Source organism: Eschrichtius robustus, chromosome 1 (assembly GCF_028021215.1).
Source record: "Eschrichtius robustus isolate mEscRob2 chromosome 1, mEscRob2.pri, whole genome shotgun sequence".
NCBI classification, from domain to species: domain Eukaryota; kingdom Metazoa; phylum Chordata; class Mammalia; order Artiodactyla; family Eschrichtiidae; genus Eschrichtius; species Eschrichtius robustus.
In genome coordinates, this window is record NC_090824.1 from 190,598,823 (window position 1) to 190,613,463 (window position 14,641).

The 14,641-nt window shown below is 38.1% G+C and overlaps 1 protein-coding gene across 1 annotated transcript in view; it reads left to right on the forward strand.

The window, feature by feature from the left end:
- Window positions 1-14,641, forward strand: part of MYO3A (myosin IIIA) — a 180,449-nt gene that overhangs the window by 115,936 nt on the left and 49,872 nt on the right. The window contains exons 20-22 of the mRNA XM_068545549.1: window positions 5,237-5,390; window positions 6,537-6,625; window positions 8,659-8,788. Of these exons, the coding sequence (XP_068401650.1) occupies window positions 5,237-5,390; window positions 6,537-6,625; window positions 8,659-8,788 (373 nt within the window). The remainder of the gene's footprint in view (window positions 1-5,236; window positions 5,391-6,536; window positions 6,626-8,658; window positions 8,789-14,641) is intronic.

Sequence of the window (14,641 nt, forward strand, 5' to 3'; positions counted from 1 at the left end):
AAATTTGTAAAATCCTTTATGGCTTTTAAAGACTTTTCAAGGTTAGGTACCACACACAAAAAGTGACTAGGTGAAACTTTTCATCTCAAAATGTATATCTCTTTTTCTGAAAAAGGAAGCTCTTCTAGAGAGTATCATTTAAATCTCCTTTCTCCAAAGTTCTTAAATATATGTAAAATATAACATGTATATTTTATTAGGGATTATGCAAAATACTTTCTCGTTAGTTTACTTGTCAAATTCTGAATTAATGACCTATGTCATTTCAAATTAATGATGATCAACATCCTCTTTGGCTTGCTATTAACATAAAAATGAACGAGACCATTGATATCAGCTTTGAATAGAAAATACCGAAAAAAATAGATTTCCAATCATAAATTTTACTTAACATCAAGAGTTTAGATTTTTACAGTATGCATATTTACCACTGTGCTTTCTTCATTTTTAGTTTTTTTTTTAATACTTAGCTACTTCAGTAAAATGTTATTACTAAAAATAATATGTATATATTGAAAGAGAGCAAATGATAAAGCAAATGCCGTAAAATGCTAGAAATCGGGGAATTTGGGTAAAGGGTACATGGGCATTCTTTGTACTGTTCTTGCCACTTTTCTGGTAGTTTGAAATTATTTCAAGATAAAGAGTGGCAAAATTTCTTTTTTCACTATAATAAACATACTCAGTTCACCCTGAGTACTGATAACACCCTAAATCCTAGATTTTCAACCTATGAAGCCTTTCTCTTAGAGTGAGTAACTTCTCCGTGGTTTCTTTCCACGTGCGCAGTATTTTCATGAATATGTACAGTCATGTGAGCAGTTGGCGAGTAGGAATTCTTCTACTAAACGACAGGCGTCAGGGAATAAATGTGTATGCGGCTTCTTCCCCCTTGTAAATGTTCTGTCAGCAGAACGTTTATTCATTTATTCATTAAGTTTCACAACACAGCCAGGCAGTTTTGGCATTTTGAAATGTTAGAACCAGGAGAAACCTAAATAGATCATTTATATTTCATAGATGCAAATGGCTCCCTGTGACTTGCCCAATGTTACAGGCTGGTTAAACAAAGCCAGGACCGGAATCTGGGTCTTCTGATACCCATCCAGGATATTCTCATGAACAAACAAATAAGCGAAGTTCAGAAGATACAAGGAACTAACAAAGTATTCTCTTGTACAGAGGAAAACATGCTCCATCTAGTTGAAGAAAGAAAGAAGGAAGAAGGGAGAGAGGAAGGAGGGGAGGAAAAAGAGAGAGAGACAGTATTCACATGAAAGGCCAAGGAGAATCAGCATAAGTCTGGAAGGAAGGAGACTGGAGAGAAGAGTAACACTGAGGCAGGTGGCAGTGGTGACAGAGACTGTGACAGCTGGAGAGTTTAGAGACCACCTAAGAGGAAGGATATAGACCTAGGAGATGGAACAACTGAAAAAGAGAATATAGCAAAAGCAAAGAAATCCTAGGATGTAACTTAAAGGTTGGAATGGAAAGGCAGAGAGCATTCTTGCTATGCTCCAAAGGACAGGAACTCTTCCTTTTTCATCTTTATTTCTACCTTCCCCAGTCCCACCTGCCCCTAAATATACACATGGCGGGTGCTCCACAAATGTTCAGGGAATTTCACTATGTAACATTGTCTGCAATGATCTACACAGAGACAGTGCCACAAACCTAGGTGAACAGCAAATACCATCTGATATAAATCCCATTCATTCTTCTCCCATGACTTGCAGCAGAGAGAATCATTAAGAAGTGGACTAAACTTATAAAAATAAGAGGTAGTGATTTATGACTTGAAACAGCAAACACAGGAGAATAAATATTGAGGATCGTCTAAACCAACTGTTAAAATGTTTCCAGATTCTAAAATACCTAAAACCGTGGGGCAGTGTCAGGTGATGGACTTACCTACATGAGAAGGATATGACTTCATTTCCCAGGTGCAAGTTCAGTGTAAGACTTCAGTGTGCCCTGTTACTGCGTATACCCATCTTGCATGAAAGAAAATACCATAGAAGCCAGACCCCTTGATTGAAACCTTGATTTCAGGAAGCTCTTTTTGAAACTTCAGACTTAGCCAAAACTGTCAGATGATAGTAAAAACATGTTCTCCAACAGTAAAATGATAACGTGGTGTTTTGGGGGATAGGTAAGACCTGTCGATCCTTTACATGATCATGCAGTCTGCTAGGCTGCCTGTATACTGTGTATACTTGAAAGTTCCTAAGAGAATAGATCTTAAACGTTCTCACCAAAAAAAAAAAAAAAAAAAAAAAAAAAATGGTAATTATGTGATGGGATGGAGTTGTTGGCTAACTCTATGGTGGTCATCATTTTTCAGTATATAAGTGTATCAAATCAAGACATTGTACACCTAAAACTTACACAATGTTCTATGTCAATTCTATTTCAATAAAGCTGGGGGTGGGGTGGAGAAAGAAGATAATTTCTCAGGAAAGTCACTCAGAGCTTCATTCATTCATTTGTAATTCATTTAACACACCCAAGTCTCCCTAGATACAGAGGAAAAGAGTACAGAGGGGAATAAAAGTTCCTGTCCTCATGGAGTTTTCATTCTAATGAGAGAGAGGGAGGATAAGTGAAAATGCTAGAAATACTGTGAAATAATTGAAAGCATGGTGGCTGGGACAGGGCAGGGATAGAGAGTGACCAGTGGAGGAAGGGGTATTGCTGGATCAGACCCGGAGACGGGGAAGCGGCTCTCTGCGGGGGTGAGAGCTGAGTGATACGCGTGGAGCCTGTACCGTGTCGGTGATCCATGCTGAGCAGTCCACGCTTGCGTTTTCACCTGCCTCAGGAGCGTGTGGAAGCTTGCAGCTCTATCAGTGTATGGTGGCCACGCTTCCACGCTGCTGTGTGAGTCTGAGGACTCAAGGTAGTAATCTCGAATCCCTCCTGGGGTGACACTCTGGCCCGAAGTATTTAAGCTTGTTGTTGAGGCCACAGCTGCAGATGCATCTTCCATAGGCTTTCTTACTGCTATGTGCTTCCACGCCTCACACTCAAAGTTCAGTGCAGAACAAGGAGATCTTGTTTCAGGCATGAGGTTTTCTAACACCCGCGGCTTCTCACTTCTTTTCTCCTTGATGTATACTTAAAATGATCCCTTTTTCCAAAGGGAATGGGGGGCATCTCAACAGAGTAGGGATTGTATATGTTAAACAGCTCAGCTTTACTGTAGTTAACAACTCTACTCACCTGCTTTAAATGTATTTGTTTAATGTACGGGACATAGCAGAGGACTTTCTCAGTAGTTACATGAGCTACCTTTCTCCACATATACTTAAAAACAACTGAACATTTTGAAATCATTACGGCCATAAAAATACATAATATGTTGTTTTAGGCATGATAACTTTACTAAAAGTGAGTGCTCTGTAAATCCTGAGTAACAGCAGTTTTTCTCCATTGGTTTGCCTGGAGATACTAACAAGTATCTTAAAGGTCTAAGCCCATTGTTTTCCGAGTTACTCTGCTCTGTATGACCTGCCACCGAAGCATGCAGTGGATTTGGACACAGGCAAATAGAAGTGACAAATTGCATTGATTTAGACCATAACCTTGAACACTTTCCATAGAAAATATACAAAACCTCTTTTGAACTTTGCAGTTGCCATTTAAGCTATAATATGCTGTCAGCATAATGTGTCTGACAGTCACGTAATTCTAGGTCTGTGTTCATCTCCCAAGGTTACCTTCAAGCGAAAAAGCTGTGAAACTTCAAACACTGTTTCCATTTTTTGTACTGGGTAAACTGAATGTCTTTCAGGTGATCTAACTTTTAGACCAGTGGGTTCTGCCTCATTTTTACATACTAGATTTTGTTTTATTTAAAAATATACATTTACTTTTTTTCCTGGTGACACTCTTGACTGTGATTTCAATTTTATAAGGCCCCAAAAGCAGAGATTAAAACTTTGGCTTATTAAATGCCCCACCTGCCATTGGCTAAATTCATCTATGAAGATCCCAGAAATAAATTCTCTTTCTCTGAACTCCTGTAGTACATTGTACCTAGCATTTATCTATCCTGTGTTACCTTGCATTTTGGGTATTTATTTACAAAGCTAATCACTCAAATTTTATCTTAAATTCACTGAGGACAGAGAGTTTGTTTTAAACATCTTTTTATCACCCATCACAGTGCCTTATTATAAGGTGTTCAATGAAAATATTTAATGAATTAAAGAATATATTAAAATGGTAATGAAAGTAGCCTGCAACTTTCGTTCGTGAATGGTGCAGGGCATTCTTCCCCAGTCAGTAATTATTTGATACTCTTCCCTGGTAATAGTTGCTTTATCACCTGAGAAAGTGGGGGGAACCCTCCATGTAAACATCACTACAAGTCCGAGTTCAGAGGTCGTCTATGTCCTCTCTTTTACACATTGCAGCGCTGGGGGTGAGGGGGACCCAGTATGAAGGCAAAAGTCATAGAAGCAAAGCTGCAGCACAATTCTTCTTGTCCTTTTTGTAAAATAGATCATCAGTATCTATGTTGTGCTGGTACCAACATCTTACAGTAATTATTGTTTTTATTTTATGCATTTTATATTATACTCCACCACAAATGATTACTAATGTACCAGATATTATTACTTTGTTAGATGGAGATTGTTACTTCTGTTTAGTAGATGAAAAAACAGAAGTTTAAAGAGTAAGAAAATTCCAAAGGACTATATGGCTAGTCAAGTGGCAGAGCCCAGATGGGAACCTACGTGTTCTTGGTTCTCCAGCCACTGGTTGTTCCTGTGACCCACAGCCATTCACCCCAAACAACGTAAATGTCATCATGACGGAAAAACTATGTTCTTGAGAGATCCAGGATTTCTGAATTTAGATAAAAGGCTTAAATTGGGGGAAGTGTTAACCCTAAGATATACCTAATTAATATTCTATCAATTCTGGAACGTGATGTTATTACTGCTCATTAACAACATAGTCTCCTGCATCTGGAAAACTTGAGATGCCTGTAATTCTAGTATAGAAGCTAGAAACTTTTTATTACTACCCTGAGTATCATCAGTGCTAACTTTAATGAACTAGCACTCCTGGGGAGAGAGAAATAAAATGATACCCTCAGTTTAAGGGCAAGGTCATAGGGAGTAATTTTTTATAATATGTGTAAAGTAGAATTTTAGGTAATTGCTGCCAAGTTACATATTGTTCACAAGATTTTAAGTGTTTCTATACATATCATGTCCCGTCATAGAATGAATACCTAAATGAAGATGTGGATGCTAGAGTTATTGAATACGAAGATAACCGGCCTCTCCTAGATATGTTTCTGCAGAAGCCAATGGGTTTACTGTCCCTCCTCGATGAAGAAAGTAGATTTCCCAAGGCCACCGACCAAACTCTTGTAGGTGAGTTTCAAATTCAGTATGTCTACATAGTTTTCATGTAATATGGTCATGTAATTATGAATGATTTAAAAAATTTTTAAAAAATATCTAGTAGAGTATTGGTGTGACAAAGCCTGCATATCTAACTTTGAGGAAGAGGCTTTGGATCTAATACCTAGACCAGTGAATGTTTATAATAGGGTGAAATATTTAGTGATGAATTAAACAAGTTTCAATATTGGACTTCTCCTTATATTATGGGAGAGCCCCAGTCATAGGATTTTGTGTTAGAAATGACCTTAGTAATTATCCAGCCCAAAACTAGAAATTGGAGGACAAGGCAAAAGGACAGCTCCAGAACTGGAAATGAGATACCTAACAGGGAGGAAATAAATTCATCTGTGATGTTCTCGTCGTTTATCTGACTCACTGATTGCCTATTCTCTCCTCTAATTGGACGATACTAGATGGAAAGGAAAATAACCCCAACGTGGTGGGGAAATCATTTCATACTAGTCCCTTGATTTTGATGTTAAAATGTACCTTCTAGGACATGAAATAACAGAGAACTCGTGCTGGTAAAACTGTTGTAGAAGTGCCCGTATGATCCTATTGTGTTTCCTATGTGATCAATAACAACCTGTAGCTTTTCTTCTAAACAAGAGAGCCAAAATACCAAATTTCTAGGCTCATGGCTTCACATCCAGCTGTGTTTCACAAAGCTCTCTGGACAATCTGAAGTACTTAGTTTCCTTCGTCTGTAGTTTTCAGTGGTTCTTAAAATGGGGTCCCCAGACCAGGAACATCAGCCTCCCCTGGGAACTTGCTAGAAATGTTAATTTTTGGATCTACTCCAGACCTATTGAGTCAGAAGCTCTGGGGGTGGGACCCAGCAGTCTATTTTAACAGACCCTCCAGGCGATTCTGATGCTTGCTAAGGTTTGAGACCTGCTGACCCAAATCATCTTGGAATGGTAAAATTCATGATCTCAAGTTTTGCCTTACCATTTATAATTATATTACAAATCTGCATGTAATAACTATATAAAATTTTCTGTTTATTCACTGCACATTTGCCATTTTGTGGTGAAAGAGATGATTCTGTCAGTCGGTATTTTTTGAGGCCCTCCTACATGCTTGATATTGGAGTTAAATTTTTTTCTACAGAAAAATTTGAAGGTAATCTGAAATCACAGTACTTCTGGAGGCCTAAAAGAATGGAACTTAGTTTCGGAATTCACCATTATGCAGGAAAGGTAAGAACTCTGAAACATTATAACTGAGTTTCTCTTTAGTCTTTCATTGAATAATAAGGCCATGAAAATTATGGCCCAAAATATTTATAGATGGCTGTAATGATATAAAGAGTCCATCTTTCTGATCCTAAGATGCGGCCTGGCATGTGGTTGGCTGACAATGGGTACCTATTTTTTTCTTCTTTTGATGACAGCTGAGAACCTTTTATATAAACTGCCTTCTTCAGACTTGAGTTGCTTCTCTGTCCATGGCAGCCTTTGTCTCTCCTCCTTCCCAACAAGAGAAGGTACCGGGCTGGAGGTATGGCCAGATCACTGAGCTGATTAATTAGAATTAACTGATGGACTGTCATTCAGTCAGAGGAAGCAGTGTTTATGCATTGGTGGATACACTTCCCACACCAGAGCAAACCTCACATATGCCATCCTACATATGGAAAGAAACCCAGGAGACAGTTTCTTTCCCTTCTGTAGAGAATAACAGGTCTTTCCCTCACAATGATGTTATAAATACTGGAGGACTAAGAAGATATTCAAATCAAGAAGGAATTCGTAGACATATACAAACAAAATAAAATACCACAGAACCCCGAGCATTCTAGTCTAGTAGAACTTCTGTGTCAGTCAGTAGCCCAGGCTTTTGTCATTGAAAACAAAATTTCCCTTAAATATTACAGTTATAGCCTTTCTCATGATTTTCAGCATGTGATTTTCCAAATAAGCCTACTTTAAAATATTCGTTAAGAATTTCCTATGATCATTTTATCCAGTTTTAAAAAAAATTAATTAATTTATTTATTTTTGGCTATGTTGGGTCTTCGTTGCTGTGCGCAGGCTTTCTCTAGTTGTGGCGAGTGGGGGCTACTCTTTGTTGCGGTGCGGGGGCTTCTCATTGCGGTGGCTTCTCTTGTTGTGGAGCACAGGCTCTAGGCGCGCGGGCTTCAGTAGTTGTGGCACGTGGGCTCAGTAGTTGTGGTGCACAGGCTTAGTTGCTCTGTGGCATGTGGGATCTTCCCGGACCAGGGCTTGAACCCATGTCCCCTGCATTGGCAGGTGGATTCTCAACCAGTGCACCACCAGGGAAGCCCTATCCAGTTATTTTTAACAACTGTATTAGTCTTCTTGGGCCGCCATAACAAAAATACCACAGGCTGGGTGTCTTAAACAATGGAAATTTATTTCCTCACAGTTCTGGAGGCTAGAAGGCCAAGATCAAGGTGCCAGCAGATCTGGTATCTTGTGAGGCCTATTTCCTGGCTTGCAGAGAGCTGCCTTCTCCCAGTGCCTTCATATGGCCTTTTCTCTGTGTACGTATGAGGGAGAGAAAGAGATCTCTGGTGTATCTTCCTCTTCTTATAGGAACGCTAGTCCTGTGGGATTAGAGCCTCACTCTTACAGTAAACTTCATTTAACCTTCATTACCTCCTTAAAGACCTTGTTTCCAAAATACAGTCACATTGGGGATTAGATTTTCAACATATTAATTTTGGAGGGGCACAATTCAGTCTGTAACAACAACCACATTGGACCATCCTACAAAAATCTTTGGGTTACATTGATCTTTAAAAATCTTAAAATTATTTAGAAGTGCCAGAAACACAAACACCTACAATGTATTTAGACCACACTACTACTGAGACTAAATCTATAAAAGCCTTTTCACTGCAGGTGAATCAGTTATCATATAAATGATAATACCTTGGTGGCCCCAACCCTCCAAATAGAGAAGGGAGACCCACAAAATTTCCAACGTGATATAATAAACGGGAGGAATCAAACCTCTTTGATTATTTCAACCCAAATAAAATCAGTGTGACACAAATTTTTCTCTGAAAAGATATAATGTAAACCTGGAGAGGCTCACTTTTCCAACCAAGTTGTAAGGGACTACCTTTCACTTAGCGCTAAGTAAGCTCTCAGTAAATATCTCTCAATAAATATCTATTGATAATGATAATGATGCCGCTGCTGCTGATGAGGATGAGGGTGATGACGTTGATTGTGACAATGATGATGATGTACTTTATCAACAGGTCATCTATAATGCAAGTGGGTTCTTAGCTAAAAATAGAGACACTCTTCCAACTGATATTGTGCTACTTCTGAGGTCATCAGCAAACAGTGTAATTCGGCAGCTAGTCAGCCAGCCTCTAACAAAAACAGGTAAGCTGAGGCAATTTCCTTCCATTTTTGTTGTGTGTGAGTTGGCTTTATTTTTATAAAGAAGCTAGGTTTCCATAAAGAAAAGTTTTGAAGCACTCACCAGAAAATACGGTGGTGTCCTAGCTACTCACCAAAAGAGTACCATCACCTTCAGAGAGTTCAGAATTACCTGCTGTGTCAGGAGTGGGCAACATTGGATGATTCTTTGAGATTCTACAGGTTTAGTGAGTTCTGCCTAATTGATTAAAAAGTTGTGTGCCTTCTTCCAACCAACCATATAATCCTTGCATTTGCTTTTAAGTAGAAAAAAAATGTAGTTTGGTCTTTTTCTTTATTGGAGTTCAAAATTGTTCTCTGCACTTCGTTTTTTGTAGTTTGTTGAGGTATAACTGACACACAATAAAGAGCATATATTTAGACAGTAAAATATGATGAGTTCTTGACGTACATAGATGAATTTTCTGCATCTATTGAAATGATCATTTGTTTTTGCTTTGTTTTTTCTTTATATCTGTAAATGTGGTGAGTTACATGGATTGATTTCTGAACGTTTTACCGACTTTTATTCCTGGGAAAATCTTTTTTAAAAATTTTTATTGAAATATAGTTTTTTTTATATTGGAGTATAGTTGATTAACAATGTTGTGTTAGTTTCAGGTGTACAGCAAAGTGATTCAGGTATACATATACATGTATCTATTCTTTTTTCTAGTTCTTTTCCCATTTAGGTTGTTATAGTATATTGAGCGGAGTTCCCTGTGCTATACAGTAGGTCCTTGTTGGTTATCTATTTTAAATACAGCAGTTTGTACATGTCAATCCCAAACTCCTGGGACAATCTTGACATACTTTTTATGTATTGCCAGATTCAATTTGCTAAGAATTTTGTTAAGAATTTTTGCATCTATGTTCATGAGGGACATTGGACTGTAGTTTTCTTATAATTTTTTTTTTTTCTGATTTTGGGATCAGAGTAATACTGGCCTCATAGAATGAATTGAGAAATAATGCTTCCTCTTCAATTTTCAAGAAAAATAGAGTGAATGTTATTTCTTCCTAAATTACTTAATAGAATTCACCCGGGAAGTCATCTGGATTTGAAGGGTTTTTTTGTGAGAAGGCTTTTAACTCCAGGTTCAATTTCTTTAATAAATATAAGGCTATTCAAGATATTTTATGTTTGAATTAGCTTTAGAGTAGGTTGTATCTTTTAGGAAAATTTTCTATTTAATCTATGCTGTCAAATTTATTGACATAAATTTGATAGTAATCCCTTATTATCCTTTGAATGTCTGTAGATCTTGAGGTTATATCAGCTCTCTTATTCCTGATATAGATCATTATCTATATCTCTCTCTCATTTTATTCTCATTCTCATCTCTCATTTTATTCTTGATAGATTTTCTAGGGATTTATCAATTTTATTGATATTCTCAAAGAACCAACTTATAGTTTCATTGATTTTGTCTATTGAATGTTTACTTTTTATTTTGTTAATATTTTTTTTTCTTTTGTCTTTATTGTTTTCTTCTGTTTCTTTCAGGGTTTATTTTGCCTTCTGATTTCTAAGATGAAAACTTAAGTCATTGATCTAAGAAAATTTCTTCTTTTCTAATATAGGCATTTATAGGGGTTATTTATAAGTATTACATTTAATTTCTAAATATATTGGGATTTTCCAGATATCTTTTTGTTATGAACTACTAATTTAATTTTGTATTGCTCAGAAAGCATACTTTGTATGATTTAATTCATTTAAATTTATTGAGACATGTTTTATGGCCCAGAATATGCTCTATCTTGTTTTATGTTTCATTTGCACTTCAAAATAATGTGTATTCTGCTGTTGGTGGGTGGAGTATTCCATAAGTGGCAATTAGGTCAACTTGGTTGGTGATATTGGTCAGATCTTCTGTATACTTACGAGTTTTCTCTCTCCTGGTTCTCTCGGTTACTGAGAAAGTGGTTTTGAAATATCTGACTATAATTAATCAATTTGTCTATTTTTTCTTTCATTTCTATCAGTTTTTGCTTTATGTACTTTAAGGTCTGTTATTGGATGCATAACATCTAGAATTGTTATATCTTCTTGATGAATAGTCCCCTTTATTATTACTAAATAACTCTTTTATGTCTGGTAATATTCTTTGTTCTGAAATCTACTTTGCCTGATATTAATAGGAAGACTCCAACTTACTTATGATTAGTAGTTAAATGGTGTATCTTTTTTATGCTTTTAAATTCAACTTATTTTTGAGTTTATATTTAAAGTGGGTTTTTTGTAGCCAGCATATAATTGGGCCTTGCTTCTTTAAATCCAACCTTAATCTCTGCCTTTTAATTGGGGTGATCAGACAGTTTACATTTAATGTGATTAGCGATATGGTTGGGCTTGACACTATCTTGCTGTTTGTTTCCTATTGGTTACATCTGTTCTCTCCAGGCTTCACCTGGGTTCCTCTCCCTGCATTGCAACATAAACCCTCTAGACAGAAAGCTGGGGTAATCATAGGGCTCACCTCATTTGTTTCCTCTCTCTCAGGGATCAGTGCCCTATATTGATGCAAAAATTGTTGCTTGATGCAAAAATTGTTGCACCTAAACAAATACTACATGATTCCACTTATATGAGGTACTGAGAGTAGTCAAAATCATAGAGACAGAAAGTAGAATGTTGGTTGTCAAGAGCTGGGATGGGGGGCATGGGGAGTTAGTATTTAATGGGTATAGAATTTCAGTTTTACAAGATGAAAAGAGTTATGGAGATTGATGGTGGTGATGGTTGCACAACATTATGAATGTATTTAATACCACTGAATTGTACACTTAAAAAGGTTAAGATGCTAAATTTTATGTTATGTCTCTTTTACCACAGTTAAAAAATTGGAAAGAAGGAAAACAACTGTTCCATAGACTTCGTATGTTTTTTTAGTTGTTTTAGGTGAGAAGGTAATCCAGTCTGTGTTACTTTATCTTGTCCAGAAAAAAAGTCTTCAGTTTTGACTTTAACAATTGTCTACTGTAAATCAACTATACTCCAATAAAAATTTTAAAAAAAGAAAGCCTTTGAATTTTAGAAACAATATAATTGTATTAAAGCTCCAACTTTGGAGCATTTAACACCAAACAGATTGATGCGGCTCTCCTTTTTCTCATATTAACTCTAAAAGATGATATATATTAAAAATATTCTTAATAAAGTGAATTCACATAGAAAAAGATAGTCATCTCTTTCTGTATCTGCCAACAGCATCTACGCATCTAACTTCATGTTTCCACCCTTATAAAATATGCAACCAGGTTCTCAATACTATGCCATGTCTCCTGACTTTCAGCAGAACAGTGTCTAGTTGGCCAGGGAGAAGAGCAGAACTCTATAGTCAAAGGTGTTTCAGTAACTCAACCTCAAAGCTATCAAAGGTGTTTGGGGTTTGCATTCAGCTAGATGTGTACACATATAATAATAATAACAATGACAATAGATAACTTTATTCAGAAATTGCAATGTGCTAGTCACTATACTAAGTACTTTCATTTACTTCTAAAAACAACGGGCTTCCCTGGTGGCGCAGTGGTTAAGAATCCACCTGCCAGTGCAGAGGACACGGGTTCGAGCCCTGGTCCGGGAGGATCCCAGATGCCGTGGAGCAGCTAAGCCCGTGGGCCACAACTACTGAGCCTGCGCTCTAGAGCCTGCAAGTCACAACTACTGAGCCTGCGAGCCTAGAGCCCGTGCTCCGCAACAAGAGAAGCCAACGCAGTGAGAAAGAAGCCCACGCACCGCAACGAAGAGTAGCCCCCGCTCATCGCAACTAGAGAAAGCCTGCATGCAGCAACGAAGACCCAACACAGCCAAAAATAAATAAATAAAATAAATAAATTAAAAACAACACTCTGAGGAGGAACTGCTTTTACAGATGACACATGGAGACTCGGGAATGTTGAGCTGCTTTCTCAACATTACCCCACTGAGAGGTCTTAGAATTAGGCTTGAAAGCTCAGGTTCGTCGGTTCTACATTATGCTGTCTCCAAGATTCTAAAATAACCATGGCCCTTTGCATGCAAATATGAAATATAGTTCGGCCAGCATTAGGGGAAAATACATCAGAATTCCTGGCAGCTCAAATCTCTAGTTTGTTTTATCACGGGTTCGTTCGTCAGGTCAACTATAGATGCAAAGAGGATATATTTTTCTGAAATTAAGATCTATGCTAATTTTAGTTCTTGCTGATATGCATAAATGAGTTTTTGAAAGGCTCTCACTTATTGTTAAATAATTTTATGGTTAGTGTGTAAATTTTGTTAAAGGGAAATTAGTAATCTTTAAATTTCCTCTAGTTGTTTGATTTTCAGATAGACTTAAAATTTTACTTTATATTTGGTTAATATTAAGTAATGATATCTATTAAGCAAAGGGTCTATCCTAATTAATGTGCTTCTTGCACTTTGTATGTTCATCATGCTTCCAAGAAATCTCCAAGTCTATGGTCACTTTTCCCCCCAATTAAATTATTTTTCTAAAACTTTCCCTGGTAATCCTAAAAAAGAAAGAAAGAAAGAAAGAAAGAAAAAGAACAGTAGGCATACTTCCTGAAGCTGCCCCTCTGACGATCATCAGTTACCGTCTCTCTCCACTCAGCTCTGTTCAGCAAGAGTCACATTTCAAGAGGGAACCGTGCCGAATGCAGTTTCAGCCCCACAAAAAAGTCACACCCCCTCCCCAGCACTTTTCCTGGGGTGATGAGGGAAAGGGGACGAGAGCAGAGCAGGGCGCTGCCAGCCGCGCCCCAGGCAGGGCTCCTTCCTGCACCCTCATCTCTGAGCCAGCCTTCTGCAGCCACAAAAAAAATGTGAAGGATTTGCCAAAATATGTAGCCCCACTGCCTGCAAGAATGAACGAGAAACAATCTTTCTGAAGTGATACGGAATTCTGGAGATAGTTTGAACATTCCTACTAGGATGATAAACTCTTGGCTTGTGGGTTGGTTGGTGTATTGTGCTTGGTGGGAGGTGGGCAACGAGTGAAGGAGAACTGACATTTCCAGGCACCACGGGCTAGACATACTGTCACCTGTCATCAAAATCCTGTGAGGTAGGCATAACTGTCCGCATTTTCTGGACACACACTGTGACTCAGAGACTAAGTAGATGATCCACAGTTTAAACACTGCGGCTGGTATGCAAACCCAGGTCTTCCTGGCTTCAGAGGACGTAATCTTTCTCACTACACTGTGATTTTTCACAGCCTTGGGTTGTGTACCATTATAGAGCCCTAGCACAGGCACATATCTCTTTTTTTTTTTTTTTTTTTTCTTTAATTAATTTATTTATTTTTGGCTGTGTTGGGTCTTTGTTTCTGTGCGAGGGCTTTCTCTAGTTGTGGCGAGCGGGGGCCACTCCTCATCGCGGTGCGCGGGCCTCTCACTATCGCAGCCTCTCCCGTTGCGCAGCACAGGCTCCAGACGCGCAGGCTCAGCAGTTGTGGCTCACGGGCCCAGTTGCTCCGCGGCATGTGGGATCCTCCCAGACCAGGGCTCGAACCCGTGTCCCCTGCATTGGCAGGCAGATTCTCAACCACTGCGCCACCAGAGAAGCCCAGGCACATATTTCTGAATGTTAGGTTGAAAACGTCCTTTGCCCTCAACCACACTTGATTTGCTTATAACCACTTCATGTGAATTAATGATCCATATGATTTTTAAGGCCCATTGTAAAGCTTACATTTGCATTAAAGAAAGTCTCAGATGCGATTTAGCACACACACAAAAAAGCAAATTGCTCCCTTTATCCTAATCACTCCATATCTTGTAGCAATTAAATGGAAATCCAACACTTACCTCTCCTTTTTCTAT